Below are 22,009 nucleotides of genomic sequence, written 5' to 3'. Positions count from 1 at the left end.
CAGGGTCTTTCTACCAGGCGTGTGCTGTCGGGAGAAGGTGCAGTCACGTCCCTGGGCTGTTGGGGACGTGAGTGGCTGAGCCCAGGGGATGGGTGACCCCTGGGGGCCGGCACGAAGCTCCTGCCCTGCCCCTGGGGATTCTGGGTTGGAGCCCCGCAGCCTTGGGAGGGCACCTCCAGGGCCCGTGGAGGCCACGTCCTGACCTCCTGCGTCCCTGTGTGTCCCCAGGAGTCATCGGACAGCACCCACACCACCATAGAGGACGAAGACACAAAAGGTACGAGTGTCGCACGCATTCTGCTGTGTTGGTGGGTGGGCCGTGGGGGGCGGGACGTCTGCGAAGGGCGGGGCATCTGCGAGGCGTGGGCTGGTGGGTGGGCCGAGGGGGCGGGGCCCCGGCAAGGGGGTGGAGCGTCTGCGAGGCGCTGGCTGGTGGGTGGGCAATGGGGGCGGGGCGCCCGCGAGGTGGCTGGTGGGTGAGCCGTGGGGGCGGGGCGTCTGCGAGCCGGTGTGTCGGCGGGAGCCTGACCAGGGCGTGCTGGCAGATGGGCCGGCCCCGGGGCAGTCTCCGGCCCTGGCGCCCTGACCAGCAAGGGGCCTCCCACCCTGCGGAGGACCGGTTCCTGTGGGGAACACCTTGAGAGCTGAATTTGCTCAACTTCTGTTAAATTCCCTTATATTTGTGATCTTGCTTAGCTGGTAGTTGATAAGTAGATAACCAACAAGGGGGCTTATTCTGGGTTTTGGATGTTTCCACCACTTGTGTGGGTGGGTTGGGCTTCCACTCTGTGCAAGGCCAGTGACCATGCCTGGGCCTCAGAGGGCGGCAGAGCGCCCTCCGTGTGCCCAGGCACCCCTCTTCTGCTCTCCACCCTGTCAGCATCCCCAGGGAGGGGATGTGGCGTCCCAGCCACGCCAGACCACCTAATCCTCTCAGCCACATGCTCACACACCCCTCAGGGCTGCCCCAGGGCCTGATGGCCAGCCATTCTATCAGTTTGGGGGATGCAGTGACACCCGAAAACAGAGGGGAGCATAGGCCCTTGGATGAAGGGAGAGTGGCTGTTTGTGTGTTTTCTCCAGACAGACAGACACAGGCCTAAACCGTCAGCACGGAGGCCTCCCCGACACTCTGGCCTGCCGTTCTGTCTGGCCATGTGGGGGCCTGGATGGCCCAAGCCTGCAGGAGGGTCCAGCAGAGCCTGGCCTGGCCAGCCTCCTCCCAGCCCAGACCCCCACAGCCCCAGGAAACAGGGCAGACTCCCGCACACTGAAGGTCATCGGTCTGGATACCTCCCAGCACTCCTGGAGTCCCGCCTCCCGCCTCCCCACTGCCTCTGGACCCCACCACCTGGTGTTGGGGCCGCTGTGAGCTGTGTCTGGGCCTTTTCAGCCTGACCCCACCGGGGTCCTTGTCCCATTCCCTGTCCTCTCTTTCCTGTGTGTCCCCACCTGTCTCCAGTTTCATCTCACCGGTCTGCCCCAGCCCCCAGGGTTCCTGACAGGTCTGCCCCAGTCCCCAGGGTTCCTGACAGTGAGGAGCAGCTCCATGAGGAGGGGCTCGGGGAGCTCAGAAACCACACACCCCCAACTCATCTCCACCTCCTGTTAGCTCCCTGCTCTCTCTGCATCAGGAGGCCCCTGCTGCAGGCCCTGTCTCTCTGGAGCAGTGCTCCTCCTGGGTCCCCTCTGGCTGCCTCTGCCCCTTCAGCAGGCCCTCCATGTGGGCTAAGGCCCCACTCTGGTCTCTGCCCAGCAGCTTCTTGCTGCTGAGACCGGTCCCAGGGCGGGAGAGAGCAGGGCCTTGCTTTCTCTGCCCCACCTCACGCTTTGCCTCCTGTCCACGCCAGCCCTCAGGGTCCCTGACATCCTGAGCTCCACGAGGAGGGGCTCGGGGGCCCTGGAAGCTGAAGGCCCCCTGCCCACTCTGTGTAAGTAGTGTTCCCAGGCCTGCTGTCCCTGCTGCTCAGCGGCCCCTGCGTCCACCATGCACGGCCTCGGCTGCCCCCGCCAGGTTGCCGGAGGCTAACTGTCCGGGCCTGTCTGGTCATCTGGCACTAACTCCTCCAGCAGCTCCCAGCCTTCCTCCCTCCCGCACTGCGGTCCAGCCCCAGAGGGTCTCCTGAGCTCTGGGCAGGGCCCTCTGGGGTCCCACTGTGCTTCCTGCCTTCCTTGGATCGCCTGCCTGACCTTCCCAGTCACTGTGACCTCATGGCGCCCCCTGCCCTGAGCACCCAGCGGGCCCCAGGGAGTCTAGGGACAAGGAGCTATTGCAGAAGCTCTTCCAGCTCACAGGCTTGTGGACTGAGAAGGAAAAGGCCTGGGCTTCCTGCCCGCGTGGGTTCTCCACTGGGCTCCACGCTGGGCTGCTTTCTCTGTCCTCCCTGGAGGACACCCTCCTCTGCCCACAGCAACCGCCCTGCCATGGGCAGACAGGTGCATTTGCCAGGCATTACTGGAGCCTCCCCCTGTCCACTTTCACCCTCCCTGTCCTCCCATGTCCGTCCTTGTCCTCCCATATCCCCCTACACCCCCCAGTACCCCTCACATCACTCGACATCCCCCTGTGTTCCTCCACATTCCCCCTTCTGTCCCCCTATGTTCCCAATGCCCCCTCTACGTCCCACTCTGTCTCCTATTCTCTTTGGCTTGGCTCATTAGCCCACAGTTTTCTGTCCTGCATGCTCCCCACCTGCTCCCTGTTCACGTCTGGTCTGTTCCACCCCAGCCCCCAGGCTCTCTGACATCCTGAACACAGTGAAGAGGGGCTCAGGGGCTCTGGAAGTCCAGGGCCCCCCATCCTGCCCATCTTCGGCTCTCCCAGGCCCCCCGCCCACCCTGTGTAAGTAGCACCTTGAGTGGCCCCCTGGCTGCAACTGGGGGCTCACAGGGGTGTCGAGACCCCCAGTTGTGGTGTGCTGCCCTCTCACTCTGGGGAGCAGCCAGCTTGTGGGGGCAGAAAGTGGGGCACAGGGAGTTCCCCATGAAGGTGGCATTTGGCCTCAGAAACCAAGTTTGTGGTTGCAGATGGGCAGTCGTGAAGGAAAGAATCAGAAACAGTCGGGGTGTACTAGAGGCTTGCGCCTGTGATCTGTGGCCCATGTGACGCAGTGTCGGTTGCTGGGGGGGGTTTGCACTGGGCTGCCCCCCCCCAGGCAGGAAGGGAGGGGCCGACTGTTCCAGCCCGTCTGCCGACTGCTGTGAGGATCGCTTACAGGGGTGGATGACAGCCCAGGGCCACAGCCCCCCCCAACCTGCCCAGGGACTGACATGCAGGGAGGTGCTGTCGGATGAGAGGCTGCGGGCCAGGGGCCGGGCATGGCTGGGGAGTGTCTGGGTGAGTGCTGGCAGACCCTGTGCCCCCACCCCACCCATCCCACCCCCCCCACCTCCCCCACCCCCAGCCCAGGCCTGAGGGCCAGGGTAGGGAGGAGGGGGAGCCAAGCAAAGCAGTGTCGGGAGGCACAGGGGCAGCCTTCGGGCAGCAGTGGCTCTCCTAGGGAGCTGTCTGTACTTGCCAGAGGGGCGAGGGCAGGTGCAGGTCTCTGCGGGCCTGCTTGGCCAGGGGTCTCGTGAGGGAGGGGGCAGGGCTGTGGTAGGTGCACAGCAGAGCCTGGGGAGGGGTCAGAACTCCCCATTTGTGCACTCCCTGGGCCTGCCCGGCCTTGGATCACAGAAGCTGAGGCTTGGGTTTGTGGAGAGGTGCACACAGGGTGGGGGTGGGGGTGCCTGCCACAGTACCCCAGCCCACCTGCCTTCGGAGTCTGCACAGCAGACCGGGTTGGGGGCTCTGAGGACAGGACGTGCTGTGGGTCTGAGCACGGCAGGCTGACCTTGGGGGTCCGTCTTGAACCAAACTACAGACGTGGGGACTACAGGAAGGGGCCTGGAGCAGAGCCAAAGGGAGGGGTGCCAGGGGCCTGCAGCCACTGGTGTGGCAGGACTGGTGGGGGAGGGGTGAGCGCTAGGGGGATTGAGGGCAGGTGCCCCCAGGCTCCTAGCTTCTAGATGTGCCCTTCCCCCTGTCCTCAGCACCCTGGCTCTTTTGAGTATTGGGTGGGCTGCAGGTGAACGACGGGAGTCACATAGGCCCAAAGAAGGGACTGTTTGGGCTGAGATCTGGCTCTCAAGGTTCTGATGGGGTGCCCCCATCTCCAACTCTGGGACCACTGTCCGCCTCTCCCAGCACGAGGGCGTAGGCTGCAGGGGCCGTCCCGCTGTGGGTCTTGGGTCCTCTCCTTCCCTGGAATGTGCCTGCCAGCTGTGTTCCTATGTAAATGGGGTCGGTACCCACTGGCCCAGGCCCTGTTCTCCATAATCAGGGATTACACCCAATCCAGGCTGATCCTGTGCAGCTGCCTGCCTGGTGTGGCTGGCGCTCCCGGTACCTCTGCAGATGCCAGGGTATGTGGATTAGGGCCAGTCTGGAGTCACTGGGGCCCCCCCAGACCCTCTGCCAGCAGCCTGGCCTCCCTGGCCTGTGAGCTTGCCCGAGGAGAGCCAGAAGGAGTGTGGGGGCTCCTGTTCACCTCTGGCACCCCTCCCAAACCAGACCCTTGCCCACACACCACAGTCCCATCTCCAGGGTCGCCTGCTGATGGTCAGACTGTGCTCTGCTCAGAGGCTTTTCCTCTGGGGAGCCCCTCATGCAGCACGCCCCACGGGCCAGGGTTGGGTCTGGGCAGCAGCCCCTCGGCAGTCTCGCCTTCCCTGTCTGCAGAATGGGTTGGCAGCTGTTTCCCATACACCAGGCTCCACAATTTGTGCCGTGCCCCGACTCTCTCCTGTTTACTTAATACTTTCCCTGTTGCGGATTCTCATTTTTTTTTTATTATAGTTTGTTTAAAAACACCCAATACTCTTTCGTTAAGTGGGAGATCAGGTTGACTTGCCGTAGCATGGAGTGACCGTAAATCAGAGTGCCCTGGGAATGAGACAGAGGAACTGTTGCTCAGCCCCAGCGGCAGGGCTGTTGGCTGCGGGCTCTGTGGGGTGCTCTCTGTGGGGGAGGGAGGCTAGCGGGTGTCGGGTGTCTGAACACGCAGGCACCGCCATCCTCAGGCAGAGGGTGCCCAGCTCTGGGGCCTCAGTGGGAAGCCATCTCCATTAAGGTGACAGGAACCTGGGAGGGTGGATAGCATCCCTGCAGCAGAAACGCCCAAGTAGAGGGAAGCCAGGTGATGCAGAGGGACCTCGAATGTCCGATGTTGCCCTGCCCAGGGAGCCCAAGACTGAGAACAGAGAGTGGCGTGTGTAGGGACAGAGCTTTGCTGGTGGACACGGGTGGACATGAGGCCTTAGGGTAATGAGCCTGCAGCCCATCTTCCTGGACCCCAGGCACAGAGTTTGGTGGAAATGGGACCTTAGCAGAAGTCAGCTGGGCCTGGAGAGAGGGTTTGTCAAGGTAGGAAAAACTTGCAAGGCAGCGCACGTATGAACCTATACGTGCGAACACGCACATATGTGACGTACGTGACGTACGTGCCCTCCCTCTCACGACACACAAGCCCATACGTGCACCCAACACCTCAGGTATCATGGAGGTCCTCGTGTCTTCACAGTCCAGAACCTGTGCAGCACTCAAGGCCCGCCTAGGCTCGTCCACCCTCCAGGTGGGCATCTGTGGGTGCTGGTGGCAGGGAGAATGGGCAGTCTCACTCCAGGGCTGTGGGCACATGCTTCAGGATACCACGTTCACCCTTCTAGACCCTGCAGTCTGTGCGCTGGGACCTTGGCCCGCAGGTCAGCTCACCCATGTGCTGTTCCCAGGGGTACTACTCGCTGAAGAATAGAGACCTGCAGACAGACGCCCCCCTCCAGGGGCAGAGAGCTGGGAGGGATCCTGTGGGGAGGGGGCCCGGCCTTCAGTGCATTTGCTGCATCCGAGGTTTACCATCAGCACGCTGTTGCTTTAAGAGAGCACCGTGATGTTTGTGCACACGTGCTCACGGCGTGTGTATTCCGGTGTGTATCTGCATGGAGGGTGTTAAGCACCTGCGTCAGGACAGGCGGTCTCTGGGGAAGGGGGTGAAGAACAAAATTTAGGGAAACACAGTCACTCACAAGTATACCTGTAAGGTTTTATTTCCCAGCTGTCTTGAAAGTTGTGCTGGTTTGAATCAGCAGGGTGTGCGGCTATATTATTGTCCACTTCTTCCATATGTTTATAATAGTTTGCATGAAAATAAGTTGTAGTTAAAGAGACGGAGGGGACCCTGGGGGCCAGGCCAGAGGCCAAGCAGGCAGAGCTCTGGCATGGGGGGCACTGGCTGGACGGGAAATGTGGGGGGGGACAGTGGGGGGGGCCCTCACCTTGGCTAGGACGGAACAGGTGGAGGCCAGCGGGCAGTCAGGAAGAGACCCACAGACTCGACTTCCCTACTGGACCCGCATGGCCCTATGCCCTGGCTTTTGCTCATAATCCTCACCCTGCAGCCCCCAGGCCTTCCTGGCCTCGTCCTTTAGTGGACATTCCTAAAGATGTGACGGGTTGGAGCAGGGCTGGTGAGCCACATCCAGGTGGCAGGAGCCGGGACGCAGGACCCAGTGCCGCAGCTGCAGAGGGCCCAGCGGATGCGGCCCAGGAATGGGGGGTACCACAGGGTGGGTTATGGCAGGCTTGGCTTCCCCTTGGCCTCCAGACACGTGGTCCCTTGGAGGGAGTACGTCTGTCGCCTGGAGATGCTGTATGTGACACAGCATAGCTGGACTTGGAAACGGGGGGGGGGGGGGGGGAGGGGAGGGCACTGGGGGCCTCGGAGGGCGCGGCCCGATCTGGATGGATTTGGGTCCCTTCCGGGGAGGAGAGGCAGGTGGGCTCTGGAGACGCCCTTCTCTAGGCCCGCAGCGGGGCTGCTTGGGGCGGCCCTCGGTCACTGGGCGGCTGTGTCCCCGCAGCGCGGAAGCAGGAGGTCATTAAGATCACGGAGCAGCTCATCGAGGCGGTCAACAGCGGGGACTTCGAAGCCTACGCGTGAGCCGGGCGTCTGGGCTGGGTTGGGGGGTGGGTTTCCCCGCGGCGAGAGGGAGGGGCGGGGCGTGGCCGGGGCCCCTCCTCACCTGGGTCTGCCCCCCAGGAAAATCTGTGACCCAGGCCTGACCTCGTTCGAGCCTGAAGCCCTGGGCAATCTGGTGGAAGGGATGGATTTCCACAGATTCTACTTCGAGAACCGTGAGCGAGGGGGTCGAGCGGTGGGCGGGGCAGATACAGGAGACGGGCGGAGACGGGCGGTGGGCGGGGCGCGGGCGGAAACAAGGCCTTGGGCTGGGCGTTGTGGTAGGGATGCAGGTGGGGCAGATACGGGAGGTGGGCGGGGCGCACAGGGCGCCGAGCCCAGCGGCCCCCCCCGTCCCCGCCCCCTGCCATAGTGCTCGCCAAGAACAGCAAGCCCATCCACACGACCATACTGAACCCGCACGTGCACGTCATCGGGGAGGACGCTGCATGCATCGCCTACATCCGCCTCACGCAGTACATCGACGGGCAGGGCCGGCCCCGCACCAGCCAGTCCGAGGAGACACGCGTGTGGCATCGCCGTGACGGCAAGTGGCAGAACGTGCACTTCCACTGCTCGGGCGCGCCCGTGGCCCCGCTGCAGTGAAGGTGGGTGTCCCTGGCGTTGGCCTTGCGGGCGGGGGGGGGGGGGCATGCCCCCCCGGGGGCAGGGCTGACCACCCACTCTCGCCCCTTTTCAGAGCCGCGGCCGGCGTCGCGGGACAGACTCGGTGTTTGGAGCCCGGCCGCCAAGGTGGCCTGCCTGTCGCATGTTTGTGTCTGCCTCGTTCCTCCCCTGGTGCCTGTGTCTGCAGAAAACCAAGACCGGATGTGATTTCTTTTTAACAACAAGACGACAACAACCACAGAAACAATTGATGTTGGATGAAATGGGGAAAAAAAAAAAAAAAAAAAAAAAAGGAAAAAGCTGTAAAAATCACTGGCATTTGTGGGGCTTCGGACCGACGGGCACCCCCCCACCCACGCTCCATGTGTCTGTCCGCTCCTGGCCCCTGGGGACCATGGGGCAGTGAACGTGTCCACAGGGGCCGGGCCGAGGAACGGTGTGTGTTAGGTGACGCCCCTCCCCAGGTGTCTGCATTCCCTGCCGTGCATGGCTGCTGTCAGGAGTGTCGGCCACCTGGGGCCCAGGGAACCTGAGCACGGCTGTCCCCCTCCTTTCCTCTCATGCCCCCAGCATGGATGAGCAGTGCAGAGGCCAGGCCGGCCCCCAGGCGCCCAAGCCATCCAAGAAGCCCCCTCAGGCCCAAGGCTCCAGTTCTGGTTCCTCCAGGGCCGAGGAGGTTTGGTGGGGGGGAGGCACCCCTTAATGTCAGACCTCACGCCTGGCAGACTTGTGGAGAGGACACTGTTGGCTGCAGCCCTGTCGGGAGGGGAGCCCCTGGGCTGGCCTCCCTCCCATTCAGGGTCACCTCTTCCTCTGCCGACCTTCCCCCTGCTGGCATGTCCACGAGGGGCTCTGGACTTGGTCAAGAGGCAGGAAGGGGAGAGGGGTCAGAAGGCAGGTGCATGGCTCTCTGGGCTCCCAGGCCAAGACTGGTCCAGGCAGATGTTTCCAGGCAGTGCTTTTGGAGTCTGGGTCTGGAGCCACGGGAGGGAGAGAGGGAGGGAGGGCCGCCCTGGGCCCAAGGGGCAGGGCACAGTGAACCCCCGGCCAGGCCTCTTGAGGGAGGATGCCGTGTGTGTGATGGGGACCCAGGGATGAGGAGAGCACGGGCTGGGCCTATCTTGAGGTGCCCCTAGTGCTGGTGGGCACTGAGGTGCAGCTTGGGCTCAGGCCGCGTGGTAAGGTGGCAGTACCAGGGTCCCGGGGCAGCCGGCCGGGTCAGGGTGGTCAGGGGCTGTGATGGAAGAGACGCAGGACCTGGCGCCCCAACACCTACCCCCTTAATTCACATTTTCAACAAGGGTTTTCTTTATCTTCCCCCACAAATCAAGCCAAGGGAGGGGCACAGAGTGGGGAGCGACACTCAGAATGGACACTCACCTGCCCGTCCACGGCTGTGCTCAGGACAGCTGTCCCCACCCATGGACACAGGGTAAACATCCGCTGGGCTCCCTGGGCCTCAGGCAGCGGCAGTGCTCGCCGTGGACAGGTGGGGCCCGGCCATCCTCCCCTCTGGGGGCCTCCTCCCTTCTCCCTTCACCTGTCATCTCCACGGAGCTGCCTGTCTGGGATAATTTGGGGATTTTTTCTGGGGGATAGTTCTTTTGCATGACCCCTTTCGAGCAAGCCACACCTGCTCCTCTAGCTAGGCGTCCGAGGTGTGGTGGCGTCGGCCGGCCCGCTCTGTGGAGGGCCGGCTGCCCGCAGTGCCGGCCGGCCCTTCCTCTTCTCTCTTTTGCTGAGTTTCATTGTCTTTTCTTTCTGAGCCTTGTAAGTGTAAAAAAATCATTATTTTGTTCTGTCTCGGGAAACTGCAAATAAAAGAAAAACAGGACCAATGGCTCCACTTGCAGTTGGGGGCTTTATCCCAGGGCCCTCCTTCCCTTTCCCTGTGCCCTCCCCCGACTCCCGCTCTTCTTGGCGGGCTCTACCCCATCATCTGTGACCCCGGCCTGTCACTCAGGAGGGACACGTCACCAGCTGCCCACCATTCCCCTGTGGTGTGAGGATGCAAAGCCACGTGGGGCCTCCCCCAGGAACGCCCGCCCTCGGCCCGTGCTGGCCGAGTAAGCATTGAGCACAAGGCAGCAGGACCACATGGCCCCAGGGCTGTCTGAATGCGTGACCACATGGCCACATGGCCTGAGGACACCTAAGCAGCGCGTGGGCACATGCGCTTGGGCTCAGGCAGGCTGGGGCTGCTGTGGTCTGTGCTCCACTGGTTCTGCTGCAGGCCTCCTGGCCCTCTGCCCTCCCAGACAGACCCCGCGCAGCCTGCTGGAGCCCACGTGCACCCTCAAACGAACGTGGGCAGTCCCCCCTCCACACCATGTCTCCAGGCCCTGCCAATGCCTGTCTGTACTGTATGCCTCATGCTTTTCTGGGACAGAAATGTGGGCCTCACAACAATTCTGGACACCAAACATTCCCCACTCGTGTGTCTTCTGGTAAGAAGGACGCCCCAGGGGGTCCCCTCTGGCTACCCCAGACCTGCCCACTAGGACAGGAGGCCCTTGACTTCAGCTCCTGGTGCCCGGCAGGTGTTCTCAGGAGGAAGGTTTGTGCCAGAGAACACACAGAGGCTCCAAGAGTGGGGCTCAGAGAATCTAGGACACGGCCCCGGTGCGAGCGGCAGTCAGTCCCCGACTCTGTATCTAGGGCTCCACTCACCTATCAGCTGTAATCCGAGGAGGCTTTCCAGGCCAGGCCTCCCTGGGGGCACTCACACGGCCCTGCCCAGCCCTGAGGACCCTGAGCCCTGGGGTGCGGAGCAGGACCAGCAGGCTGGGCGCCCCGTATGGGGTGGGCAGGGAACTACAAAGCGAGGTCAGTGAGACAGTCTTGGGTTCATCACTTTTAAATGGTACCTGCTTTGGTCAAGGCTCCTTGGGCCTCCGGGAGACCCTGTGACCCAGCAGGTCCTGCAAGCAGAAGCTGATGCCCTCAGTCCAGCCCCAAAACCCAAGGCCACTTCTCGTTTCCACAATCACAAGTGAGATTGAAGGCAAGGCTCAGGGCCACCAATGAAACAAGGCTGCACAATCCTCAGACCCTCTAACCACCAGCCATTGAGGTCATTCCCTAACCTGGGACCAGACTTGAGGCTCCTGGGCCCACAAGCGCCCAGGGAGGCACCAGACGCCCCCCACGCCTGCAGAGCCCGCCTCCAGCTCCTGAGGACTTTCCACGTGTGTGGCCCTGGCTGTGGCTGCAGGGCAACTCCCCAGGCCAGTCCCCCTAATCCAGGAGTCCCAGCAGGGCTAGCCTCTGCTCCAGGCCCCCCTCCCCTGTCTCCTGCTAGACAGGTCTAGGTGAAGGGAGTTACAGCTTAGGCCTGGGGGTTAAGGACAGGAACTGCCCCAGGACCCTGCACCCGGCTTCCCTAGGAAAGGGGCCCCTGAGGCTTGAACAAAGCAGAGGACTATTGTGGAATTTCAGAAGACAAGTTTATCCAGATAAGAACCTTTCAAACAGAACAGTTAGGCAGCAGTTACTATAAAATACACTCTTTGCCAAGTGCTCTTCGCCTGCACAGGTGTGAGCCCCACCCACCCCCACCCCCTCCTCCTCAGCCACCTCCAAAGCTGGAGGTGTCAGACACCACGCTGTCCTTAAGGGGAAGTCAGAGCACCCTGGGCACCAGTGAGCAGGTGGGTTGGCACCTTGCTCAGGGTTGCACAGGGCAGGCTATGTTAGAGGCCGATGCAGTGCCCAGAGCCAAAAGGGCAGCTGGCAGGTACACCCATTAGGGCAGGGTCGTCAAGAAGCCATGAAGTCCCACCTTCTAGCCCAAGCAAGGGAATTCAGGGGCTGGCACTTGCTGCCAGGGCAGTGGGTGGGACCTCCTGGGTAGGGCAAGAACCAGCTCAGGGAAGGACCCCCTGGGATGGGATCTTGTTTGACACCACCCCAGGAAGGGCTTTGTGGGGAGTGGGTCCCAAGGGTGCATCGTGAGCTGGCATCCTCTGGAAGTACTTAGGACAGGGGGAGGCAGCAGGGCCTGAGGGGGCTGGCAGGTCTCACAGCGGGGGCTTGTGCCTCTGGATGGGGGGGGCTCTCAGGCAGTGCTCCTGCGGGGTTCGGGCTGGGGAGGCACTGGCTCAGACCACACCCATGGGGCATTGGGAGGCTCGGGATGGCCGGTACCTGGTATTGGTGCCCAGGAACAGCAGCCACAGGAAAGGCCACTTGCTAAGGCACACAGGCCCCAGGTGGTTGCTGGGACAGTCTTGTTGCCAGCGAGGCAAAGGAACACGGGTTAAGAGACCACACATACTGCTGCGACCTGGTGGCCAGAGCCCAACTGAGGTTCAGGGCAGATGACCCCCCATGCCCTGCGCCCCCACAGGCATTTCCATGCAATGTGACGGATAGGCAGTGCCCTCAGCAAAAGGTCAATTCAGCAGAAGTGCAAAGGTACCCCAGAATCCGTGAAGCCTGGTGACCGTCACCTTCCACCGTGGACCTTGGCCCAAAGCACTGGCCTACACCCTGCTCGCCCCGACCCCTCATGCCCACCCACAGTGGGTTTCCCAAGATCCGAGCCCAAGGTCTGTGCCCCCAGCCCTGCAGTCAGGCCTCCCCTCGGCTTACTGCAGAGTTAAAACAATCCGGGCACAGATACAACCCAAAGGCAGACTAAGGCCCGACAAGGTTGGCTCCGACCTGCTGGGGGCCTCGCCCAGGTCAGGGGCCCACGGGTCTTCCCAGGGGTGAGAGACGAGCCCGTCAGCATCCGTGTGAGTCACTCAAGAGTTTATGGTTTCATCTGGCCCAGTAATACATCCCTGGGGGCTTCAAACCATCTTCCCAAAAATCACCAGGCATGTAAATTTGAATGTTTCCCACCCCCAGGCCATTCTGTGACCCCTCGGTCCCTGCCAAGGGCTCCAGGGGTGCAGAGTCTTCCCGTGGTGGCTCTGCTTCTCCAGGGACTGTGGTTCTGATGCAAATGACTGGCGTTTGGCCCAGGGGCCTCTGCGCGCTGCTGTCACATTACTGCACAGCATGAGTTCTGCTTCCGGGCCTTGAAAGAAACAAACAGGAGCTGGAGAGGATGGAGGCCGCCAGCAGCCCCACCAGGGCACACGCGGCGGGGGGCCCCGTGGGACTCCAGGAATCAGACTGCTGAGCCGGCTGGAGGACCTGGGGACACCTCAGAGAGGAGGGCCTCCGTCGGTGAGGGGGAGGGAGAGCGAGGCCGTGTGAGGCAGCCTGAGTGTCTGACTTTGGCCCAGTCTGTGTCCCCAGGTGCTATCGGACAACACGTGTGGAGGTGGTACTGACAATGTCTTCAGAGGACCGGATAGATCCCCTCTCTTGCCCCCAGACTCCACAAGCCAGGCCCCTCCCAAGCTCACAGGAAAGCCCATGTATAAACTCAGCCCCACCGCCATCCAGACAGCAAAGCACCTCTGTTGCAGGGAAACAATGGAGGCAAAAGAGCCTCTTTGGGAAGACTGAGCACTGATATGCTCCGCGAGTGGCGGGACCAGGAGCTGAGCAGACCCACCCTCCTGCGGCGCCTGATGAGCCTGCCTGCCGCTGCTGCCAGGCCTCAGCCACCTCCTGTGCTCTCCCCACGTTGTCACTGAACCTCCCGAAGGCTCATGCGGTATAGAGCCCGAGGGAGGGGTGCCCAGAGCCAGGGCCGGTGCTCACCGTTTTATAGAAGGCTTTAGACTGTGTCCCCAGCACTTCAGACTTGGACACCAGGTCATCTAGTTTCTCCCCCCGCTCCAGCAGAGACTCCATGGTGTTGTGCTGCAGGGTCAGAGAAGAGAACACTCTGATGTTCACAGAGCAGGTGGACGTGAGTCCCTCCTGAAGCTCAACCACGGGGAGCGCGTCTCCCTTGGGCTTCTCCCTACCATGCATCAGCCGTGTCCCAGACTTGCGGATGGAACAGGACCTAGTGACTGTCCCACGGGGTGCCCACAGCACAAGCTGAGACAAGCATGCTCCAGAAGTCACTTACACCCGCCCTCACACACATGTATTCCCACCAGACAGACTGCGCCTCACCTTCCTGAAGGGACCTGTGTTTACGTGTGAGCACTCAGGGAGCGGCCGCACCCACAGACCTGATCTCGGGGTGAAGGAACAAGGCCCTCACAAGAGCCCCCTGCCCTGGAGCCACCAGGAAGTGGCCGGCTCGCTTCCAGCCCGGATGGCCATTGCTGGAGCGGCCACAGGGCCCCCAGAGACCTCTTCAACGGGAGCGGCAGGAACCCAGGCACACGAGCATGAAACACGCAGACCCAAGAATAAGCAACGATGTGCTTCATCTCTACATGCAGCTGAACAACTTAGGTTCTCACCATGGAAGTTAACCAGATGAAGACATGGAAGGGAAGAATGGCAGGAGCAGAGACCTGATTTTCGTAGCCAGAATAGGGCCAGGGCTCGGTTAGAAGCCGTGGGGGAGCAGGCGGTACAGGATGCACACACCTCAAGACTGCCATGTCTTGCTTTCCTTCCCGAGCCTCAGAACCACATTACTTGAAGTGTGGTCCCGAACACTTGGGTCCTGCCCAGACCCGAGTCCAGCCCCAGGGGACACCTGTGTGCACGAAAGCTGAGCTGGTGTTGGCAGGAGTTTTATGTCTGGGCAGGGTTTTCCCTGGGTACCTTTTCTGGGCTTTGCATCCACTCAGTCAGGGATCATGAGCCGCTGGGCATTGGTGGCCTAAGCATGGCGCTGCACTGGGGTCAGGGGTATAGAGAAAAGGACGAGGGAAAAGCCCCCAGTCATGACAGCTCACATGCTAGTCAAGGAGACACACGAACAAGTAGTGACCACGCGGTGGCATCCTGGAGGCCTGTGCACAGGGGCACCTGCAGGGGTGCCAGGCAGGAAAGGAAGGCCATGAGACCGTGGGGCCATGCCAGGGAGCCTACAGGTGGCCCCACAGCTGTCCTGAGACCCGCTGAGGAGCTATGAGCAGAGGGTGACATAGCGATGGTCACCGTCTGCTGGACAGACTGGTGGCAGGCAGGAAGCGAGGGACCAGGTGTGAGGCAGAGGCCACAAGACCAAACTTGAAGTGAAAACAGATGCCTCAAGAGCCGAAGACAGATCAAAGCTTAAAAAAACAAACAGACAAACAAAAAAAGTGCCGGGAGAAGCTGAAGCTAAGGTTATAAACCAGGAGGTCTCAGGCAGGATGCAAATTCCTGGTCTCCTGGCTGGGGCCTGACGACCCTACATCTGTCTTTAGTCAACACCGGCAGCTGTCCCCACAGCCCACACCCCGTAAGGGAGGCACCCGCTGGGCTTGGAGACAAAGTACCGAAGGCACCAGCACAGGGAAGGAGAGCCACAGAACTCAGGCCATCACAACCAGTAAATGCAAGAGGGGAGCGTTGGGGGGGGGTGGGGGACCACACTGGTGCTCCACATGGACCCCTCACAACAGGCAGGAGGGCTAGGCCTGGCCTTGCCTAAGCCAGTCTGGCTTCGAGGCCTTGGACGCACAGGGAGAGGCGGGCAAACACCCCCTTCAGAAAAGAGCTTGGGGAGGCACCTGGGATGCTCAGTTGGTGAAGCGTCAGACTTCAGCTCAGGTCATGATCTCGCGGTTCGTGGGTTTGAGCCTCGTATCAGGCTCCGTGCTAACAGCTCGGAGCCTGGATCCTGCTTCGGATGCTGTGTCTCCCTCTCTCTCTGCCCCTCCCCCACTTGTGCTCTACCTCTCTCTCTTTCCCCCTCTCAAAAATAAATATTAGGAGAAAAAAAAAAAAAAAGAAAGGAAAGTGCTTGGACTAGGACTCCCAACAAGCCTTGATGGTGTGCACGGTGGCCACCAGGCTTTCTGCCCCCAGCTTTGGGACATGCTGGCCCCCGCTCTGCTTACCAGAATGATTTTGGTCTCATCCAGCTCAGCCTGCACCTTACTCATGGGGTCAGCTTCTCGGGGGTTCTAGGGGAAGAGCCAAGAATAACATCAGGACCATTTGGAAACAAAGCTCAACCCAACTGAGCTAGAAACACTTTCCCAAGTTAAAAACCCTCAGGCTGCTTAAACACAGGACAGAGAAATGGAAGCCTGCTGCGGGGCTCAGGTTCCAGGTCTTAACGTGGGCCCCTGGATGTTTCAGAGGGATGTCGACACCAAGGCTGCCTGGAGTCACCTACAGCCACAGCCATCAGGGCTGCCGGCCTTCCTGTGCCACACGGCCTCTCCTCGGGGCGATTAGACACCCTACCTGGTATCGACTGAGGTGGCCATCTAGGGCCGTGTAGTGAATTGTAGCAGGGGATCCGACTGGCCACTCTATCCTGTCCACCTGCTTGGAGAATTCGTCTAGTACCTGCAAGACAGAAGAGTGCATCAGCACCGCCACAGCTACAGGGCTTCAATGGACAGCCTCACCCAAGAGAGGCTGGCAGGCCTGGGAGGAGGGAAGAGGAGGACAGCTAGTGGCCAGGGGCACATTGAAGCTCGAATTATAAGTATTCTGGTAATTAAATACGAACTATACCCAGCCTGAGATGAACTTCATCTGGAGAATGATAAAAGCATCTGTATTTTAAACTAAAGATTTCTGCTTTGACGCGGCCATAAAATTCTAGAAGAAAAGGTACTGGCCCTCTCATTTCCCAAAACAGTTCTTCAAAAGGGAACTGGATCCTTCCGGTTTAAGTGACCACCAGATTTCACAGGCTTGTAAGTGCACTGTACTGTGGGAGGCTAGGGGCCAGAGCCCGTAAACAGGGGTTTACGGTAAGTGTTGCTTAAAGGACTGATGGACACACAGGCGCTGGACCCATGTGGGGAAGGAGCGCCCATCACTGCAGCACGGGCAGAAACACGGAGGTGGGAGGGCCCATGGTGTGCAGGGACAGCCTGACGGAGGGGAGGCAGCCACAGAGCAGGGCACAGAGTCCAGTGTGGCTCAGAGGAGCCACGATCACCATTGCTGGGGGCAGAGGCAGGAAGAGAGTGGCCAGAGGACTGGCAGGGGCAAGAACACAGCCAGAGCTGGCCCTAGAGCCCATCCCAGGAGTAGGCTGTGATGCTGAGGCAGACAGGGTGAGTCAAGGTGGCACTTGGGGACATGAGCCCAGACACGGGAAGGATGACAGGCAGAAATCAGTGCCAGGGAAAGAACTGGGAAGGGATGCCAGACTGTCTCTTGGTTTAGGGCCAAGAAAAAAAACGGCTGAAAATGGGTTGATTTGGGACACACTACTTCATCCCCTGTAACTCGGGCACTGACCCCACTTGTCGATCCGAGCCCAGTCCAGTCACACTGCAAACTCACCTTCTCCAGCAAGGTAAAGGCCACCCGGGACGGATATTCACTGTCAGCAATGACCACCCCTGCAAGGCTGTCGTTTCGCACGTAGACGTGGCACAGATATTCTGAGGAGAAGTCAGACACGCATGTGGTGACTTGAGGCCCTTAGACGTTTTCAGCCCTGATCATCAAAGCATCACAATGCTGAGCCCTTGCCTTCTGGATCAATGAAGCTTCCATGAACAGTGCATAACGGAGCTCTGCCACCAGCATGACCCAATGTCTGCTTTAGGACGAGCCAAGGCCCAGGGGCCCAGTGTGCAAAGCCAGGGGAGCAGAAAACATCCCAGGCAACACGGTCCCAGGTGTGTTTCTAAGTTCCATCCTGAGCTCTAGATCAGGCCTGCCTGCAACTCAGGGAACTGCATGTCTCAGGCTCCATTCTGTTTCCAAGCTGAAGAGACCCCGGAAGAGACAAATAGCCTCCAATTTCTTAAAAAAATCCCAATGTGCTTGCTTGGGGTGCTCAGTCAATTGAGTGTCAGACTTCGGCTCAGGTCATGATCTCACAGCTTGTGGGTTTGAGCCCCACGTCCGGCTGTGTGCTGATAGCTTAGAGCCTGGAGACTGCTTCAGATTCTGTGTCTCCCTCTGCCTATCCCCTGCTCTCCCTCTTGCTCTTAAAATAAATAAACTTAAAAAAAAAAAAAAAAGAGAGAGGCACCTGAGTGGCTCAGTCGGTTAAGCATCTGACTTCAGTTCAGGTCATAATCTCGCGGTTTGTGGGTTCAATCCCCCTGTTGGGCTCTGTGCTGACAGCTCAGAGCCTGGAGCCTGCTTCGGACCGTGTCTCCCTCTCTCTCTGCCCCTCCCACACTCGTGCACGCGCTCTCTTGCTCTCTCTCAAAAATAAATATAAAAAAAATTTAAACATTCCTATAAAAGTGTCCCCGAATCAGGAAATCACCTCTCAGGGCCTCAGGTTCCTCGTTACAGGAATCCTGGCCTGTTGTGTTCTGTGCTGGACTGGAGGGCGTAAGGGAGAGAGAGGAGAGGGGAGGACAGTGGAGAGATGGTCCATCTACAAAAACATGAGTCCCTGCTGCCTATGGATTCCTGTGCCAAAGCCATCAAGTTATCCAAAGGTACAGTCTGTACAAGAGCTTCTGCAAAACATTCATTAACTAGGATATGAATTTTTGTCATTTTGCAAAGGATTCGAAGATGATGCAGCTAACCACACCCCGCAGTAAAAGGGATGTGAGGGCAACAGCTGACAAATAAGAAGCTTCTTGTCCTTAAGACGCTCAAGCACCAGACCCTGGCACAAACAAACAAAAACGAAAGGGGAGAAGGAGAGATCGTGAGCTCCGCAATCAAGAAAGGGCAGAGATAAAGGAGAGCGGGGTGGGGGACAGGACCATCATCGACACTCTCCAGGCTTTGTCTGCACTCCCATATAAGAAAGGTTCAAACGCGAACCGAAATGCATGCATCCGCAGAACTGGAGACGCTGGACCAGTGCAGATGGAACATCTCTAAGAAAACTGGGAAGGCAGACATGGCCTGAGGAAACCAGACTACTTCCATGTTCATGATCCAATTTCACTCCTGCGTCGTGAAGGGTACCAGGATCTCATGCAGAACAGACGCACCACCAGGATGGTGACCGGGCCTCCAGGTCACAAGACCAGGGCAGCACTGTGCGACGGGCGTCTCCGCCCAGTGAGGTTCACGTGATGTGTCTATACGACATGTCTGTCTTTCCTGATCGGTCTGTACAACATATGCTTCTACGATAAAAGCCTGAACACTCTCATGGGAAACCTGAATTGTGAACAAGTAAAAATACTGGCCGAGAGAAAACAGGATGAGTTTTCGGATTCCTGGTCCAAAACCTAAGGAGCACAGGACACGGTATTACCTCAACAGGGCTGGTTGCAAATCCTTTTTTGAGATGTGTCCAGCTCTGGAGGGAAAGAGAAGGATTCAGGAAGGCCGCGTACAGCTCCAAGAGTCAGACCCTCACCTGAAGCAGGTGTGAGCTACAGGGGCACACTGACTTGGGCGGCTCAGATGGCAGCAGTGGGCTCAGCATCGTGTGCAAGCAGAAGGAAGAGGAGGGAAGAGGGGCAGGCCGGCAGTGTGCAGAGAGCCACGGGCTGCCTGAGGCGTGATGGGGTGCACACCAGGGAGGGGGCGGTCCTCTTACCTTGTTCTTTGACTGAAGCTCTGCTGCCCTTGGCCGAGCGCTCCACGATCAGCTGACTCGTGAAGGTCATGAACTCCTGAACACTAAGAAACATAACACAGATTACCTACTCCTGTCACCTTGTCACCAGCACAACGGAAGGTGACCTCCGAGCTTGGACACTAAGGAGCTAGTGTTTCTTGACTTCACTCGTTGCCTTCCGGGCCTCGGCTACAAGCGATAAATGTGGTTTTGTTACTAATTGCCCCGACCGTTCACACCACACCTGCTGCTCCTAGCGCGCCAGACAACCCACTTCCAGACCTCTGGGGCACCTACTGCAGGCTTCCAGGATGCTGACGCTGTGGTCAGCAGAGGCCCTCGGACACAGGGAGAAGCAGGAGGCAGCAGACACGCAACCAGGTGGGCTGCCGCACACGCCAGACACTGAGGCAGGATGCACACACGCCGTGGATGCGGCCGAGGGCACAGAACCCGGCCTAGGGTGCGCTGGCTCATCCGAGGTACGTCATCCAGGCTACTCGGAGACAACGGCTTGGCCGAGACCAGGAAGTGATTTGTACCAGGGCCGTCGGACAGAGAGATGCGGCCGGAATGGAAGAATCACAGGTGACAACAGTGCAGCCAGAGGGACAGGGGCCAACAGGAAGCCTGTGACTGGGACTGCCATGCAGGGGGCCATGTGGCGTGAGGATCTCCGACCCTGCGGTGGACGTCCTCGGCTGGGACCCCAGCTCCACCATGTGCAAGATGTGTGACCTCCAAGCAAGTTACCTGCGGCACTGTGCCTCAACTAGGAAATCCAGATTCGCTATGATGGTCACACGAGTGCACAGCACCATGCCTGGCGCACAGCAGCACTTGCTCCATCACCCTGAGAGAGTGATAGGATGGAAACAATCCCACAGAAAAGACGTCTCCAAACAAGGAAGTCCTTGCAATAAAACCAACCAGAGACAGAGCTCATAGCAGGACTGTCACCAGACAGAGGAGAAGTTACACTCTCGCAAAAGTCTGCACACAGAGGCAGAAAAACAGGGGAACCATCTGAAGGTTTCACAACCTGGGGTCTGGTCATCGTGAGGCAGGAAGGATGGGAAAAAGCTAGATCATCCACTGCCTTAAGAGGATGTGCCTAGAGTGCCGCAGCTGTGCTCGCCACCAGAAACCGGTCCGGGAGCCCTCACCAGTGAGGTCACGGTCCCACACTGAAATCTCTTGAGGACCCTCCGTAGACAAGGGCTGGGAGAAAGAAAAGGAACCACTTGGCGAAGCCGGCACCGAACATCACAGACAAGCAGAGAATGGAGACCACGGTAAAGGAAACCGAGTATCAAGAAGGTGCTTCACTAAGGACCCAAAACAAGCCGAACATTTTACAAAACAACAACAGAAACGGTTTTAGATTCTGCCAGCAAAGCCCTCTCATCAAGAACAGGAACTGTTGAATTCCGAGTCCAGACAACAGCGTCCACTAGCCCCGGGGACCGTGTGGCCACAGACATGGACCCTGGAGGGTCCTTCCCCTTCTGTGCCTGAGTCACCCAGCCTGCCCACGATGGGCCGCAAGTGTCTGCTGTGTCTTCAACACAGTTTCCTGCTACTAAAGCGTCCAGAAACAGGAGAAGCCTATAGGCCTACACATCCCACGCTTCCTTCCAAATCCTCAGCGCAGACCCTTTGGCCCCATCAGGGCTCCACTGGAAGCAGCACACAGTGAGTCCTGGCTGGTTTCTCGTGGCCTCGGTGACTCCATTGGCAAAACGGAGTACGCAGATTATACCAATAACCTTCCCACGGAATCGCTGGGAAAGCCCATCAGATAGCCTAAGCGGCTCCCAAGGTGTGGCGCCCAAGCTGCCTAGGTTGGAATACAGACCTCTGGGCCCCAACCCTCTAGTTCGGGACGTCTGGGTGTGAACCTGGGAATCTGCACTTTTTCCAAGGTCCCTGATAATTTTATAACGACAAGAATACGTAAAACAGCGAGTACGGGAATAATGTTCTAGAATAGCATTAAGTCTTTTATCCAGCGAAACGAAGATGATTCCTCGAAGGCACAGTCCCCAGACCGAGGAAGAGGCCATCGTCGCGCTCCTCCCAAGGAGGCCGGGGCCCGCCGCCCACCCCCGCCCATCCCCGCCCTCCGGGCCTCCCCCCGTCCTCCCCCACCCCTCTCCCCGCCCCCCAGGCCTCCCCCCCCACCCCGCCCCCTTGGCCTCCCCGCCCGGGCCGCTCACCTGGACCTCTGGAAGAAGCTGAAGGAGGACACGTCGTACGCGGCTTTGAGCAGCACCGCCTTGGGCTCGCCTTTGTACAGGACGCTGAGGCTGTACAGCTTCATGGCGCCGCGCCCTCGGACCGCCCGCCCGGCCGCGGGACCGGCTCGCACCGAGCAGCGCGGCCGCCGCCCCCGACGACCGCCGCCGGCTGCTGACGGGTCCGACGCCGGCTTCCCCGCCCGGCGCAGGGTTCACTTCCGGTTCCGGTCGGGTGCCGCCGCCCCAGTCCCGGCGGAGGGATTTCGTGCCCCGGGTGCAGATAGGCACGGCCGGAAACACGAAGGCTGAGGGATGAGGGTGCAGGCAGGCGGTGCGGGGCAGGCGCAAGCGCAGAACTTCTGCCCCGCCCCCTCCGGCCTGTGTAGGGCCACCCTCTCCCTGTGGGGGTGTCCCGCCCTCTCCCTGTGGGCGTGCCCCGTCCCCTCCCGGGCCGCCCTGTCCCTCGTGGGCTTCCCCTTCTCTCATGAAGTGTCGTGCCCCCTCCAGCTTGTCCTTTCAGTCTTGGGTGTCCTGAGTCCTCCCATACACAGGCCCTCTCTCCCTCCCTCCCAGACTATGCTGAGCCTTCCTGGGCAGCTCCTGGGAACGGCACCCGCAGCCAGTGCTCTGTGGACCCTAGAAAGCACTGTGATTTACGGGAGGACTGCCTT

At 59.9% G+C, this 22,009-nt stretch overlaps 2 protein-coding genes across 13 annotated transcripts in view; one reads left to right on the top strand and one right to left on the bottom strand.

Annotated features, from left to right (window-relative positions):
* CAMK2B (calcium/calmodulin dependent protein kinase II beta) overlaps positions 1-7,889 on the top strand; it is an 81,069-nt gene extending 73,180 nt beyond the window's left edge. For 4 of the 11 annotated variants that reach the window (XM_045494148.1, XM_045494146.1, XM_045494145.1 and 1 more), the window contains 7 exons: positions 229-277; positions 1,851-1,931; positions 2,729-2,842; positions 6,898-6,973; positions 7,077-7,171; positions 7,369-7,603; positions 7,696-7,889. In XM_045494148.1, the coding sequence (XP_045350104.1) occupies positions 229-277; positions 1,851-1,931; positions 2,729-2,842; positions 6,898-6,973; positions 7,077-7,171; positions 7,369-7,601 (648 nt within the window). In that variant the 3' untranslated portion in view covers positions 7,602-7,603; positions 7,696-7,889. The remainder of the gene's footprint in view (positions 1-228; positions 278-1,850; positions 1,932-2,728; positions 2,843-6,897; positions 6,974-7,076; positions 7,172-7,368; positions 7,604-7,695) is intronic. The other 7 variants (XM_045494155.1, XM_045494152.1, XM_045494153.1 and 4 more) reach the window with 2 other exon arrangements.
* A 4,471-nt stretch (positions 7,890-12,360) lies between these two features.
* YKT6 (YKT6 v-SNARE homolog) lies at positions 12,361-21,666 on the bottom strand. 2 transcript variants are annotated; one of them, XM_045494141.1, is made up of 7 exons: positions 21,318-21,666; positions 19,078-19,160; positions 16,890-16,990; positions 15,831-15,935; positions 15,479-15,544; positions 13,284-13,385; positions 12,361-12,648 (listed from the first exon to the last, which is right to left on the bottom strand). In XM_045494141.1, the coding sequence occupies exons 1-7, from the start codon at positions 21,419-21,421 to the stop codon at positions 12,613-12,615; spliced, it is 597 nt and encodes a 198-aa protein (XP_045350097.1). In that variant the 5' UTR covers positions 21,422-21,666; the 3' UTR covers positions 12,361-12,612. The 2 variants fall into 2 exon arrangements, with proteins under 2 accessions (XP_045350097.1, XP_045350098.1); XM_045494142.1 differs by lacking the exon at positions 15,831-15,935 and having other exon boundaries at positions 21,318-21,538.
* Between the last annotated feature and the right edge of the window lie 343 nt (positions 21,667-22,009).

Source organism: Leopardus geoffroyi, chromosome A2 (genome assembly GCF_018350155.1).
Source record: "Leopardus geoffroyi isolate Oge1 chromosome A2, O.geoffroyi_Oge1_pat1.0, whole genome shotgun sequence".
Taxonomy (NCBI): domain Eukaryota; kingdom Metazoa; phylum Chordata; class Mammalia; order Carnivora; family Felidae; genus Leopardus; species Leopardus geoffroyi.
This window is presented reverse-complemented; position numbering and strand designations above follow the sequence as displayed.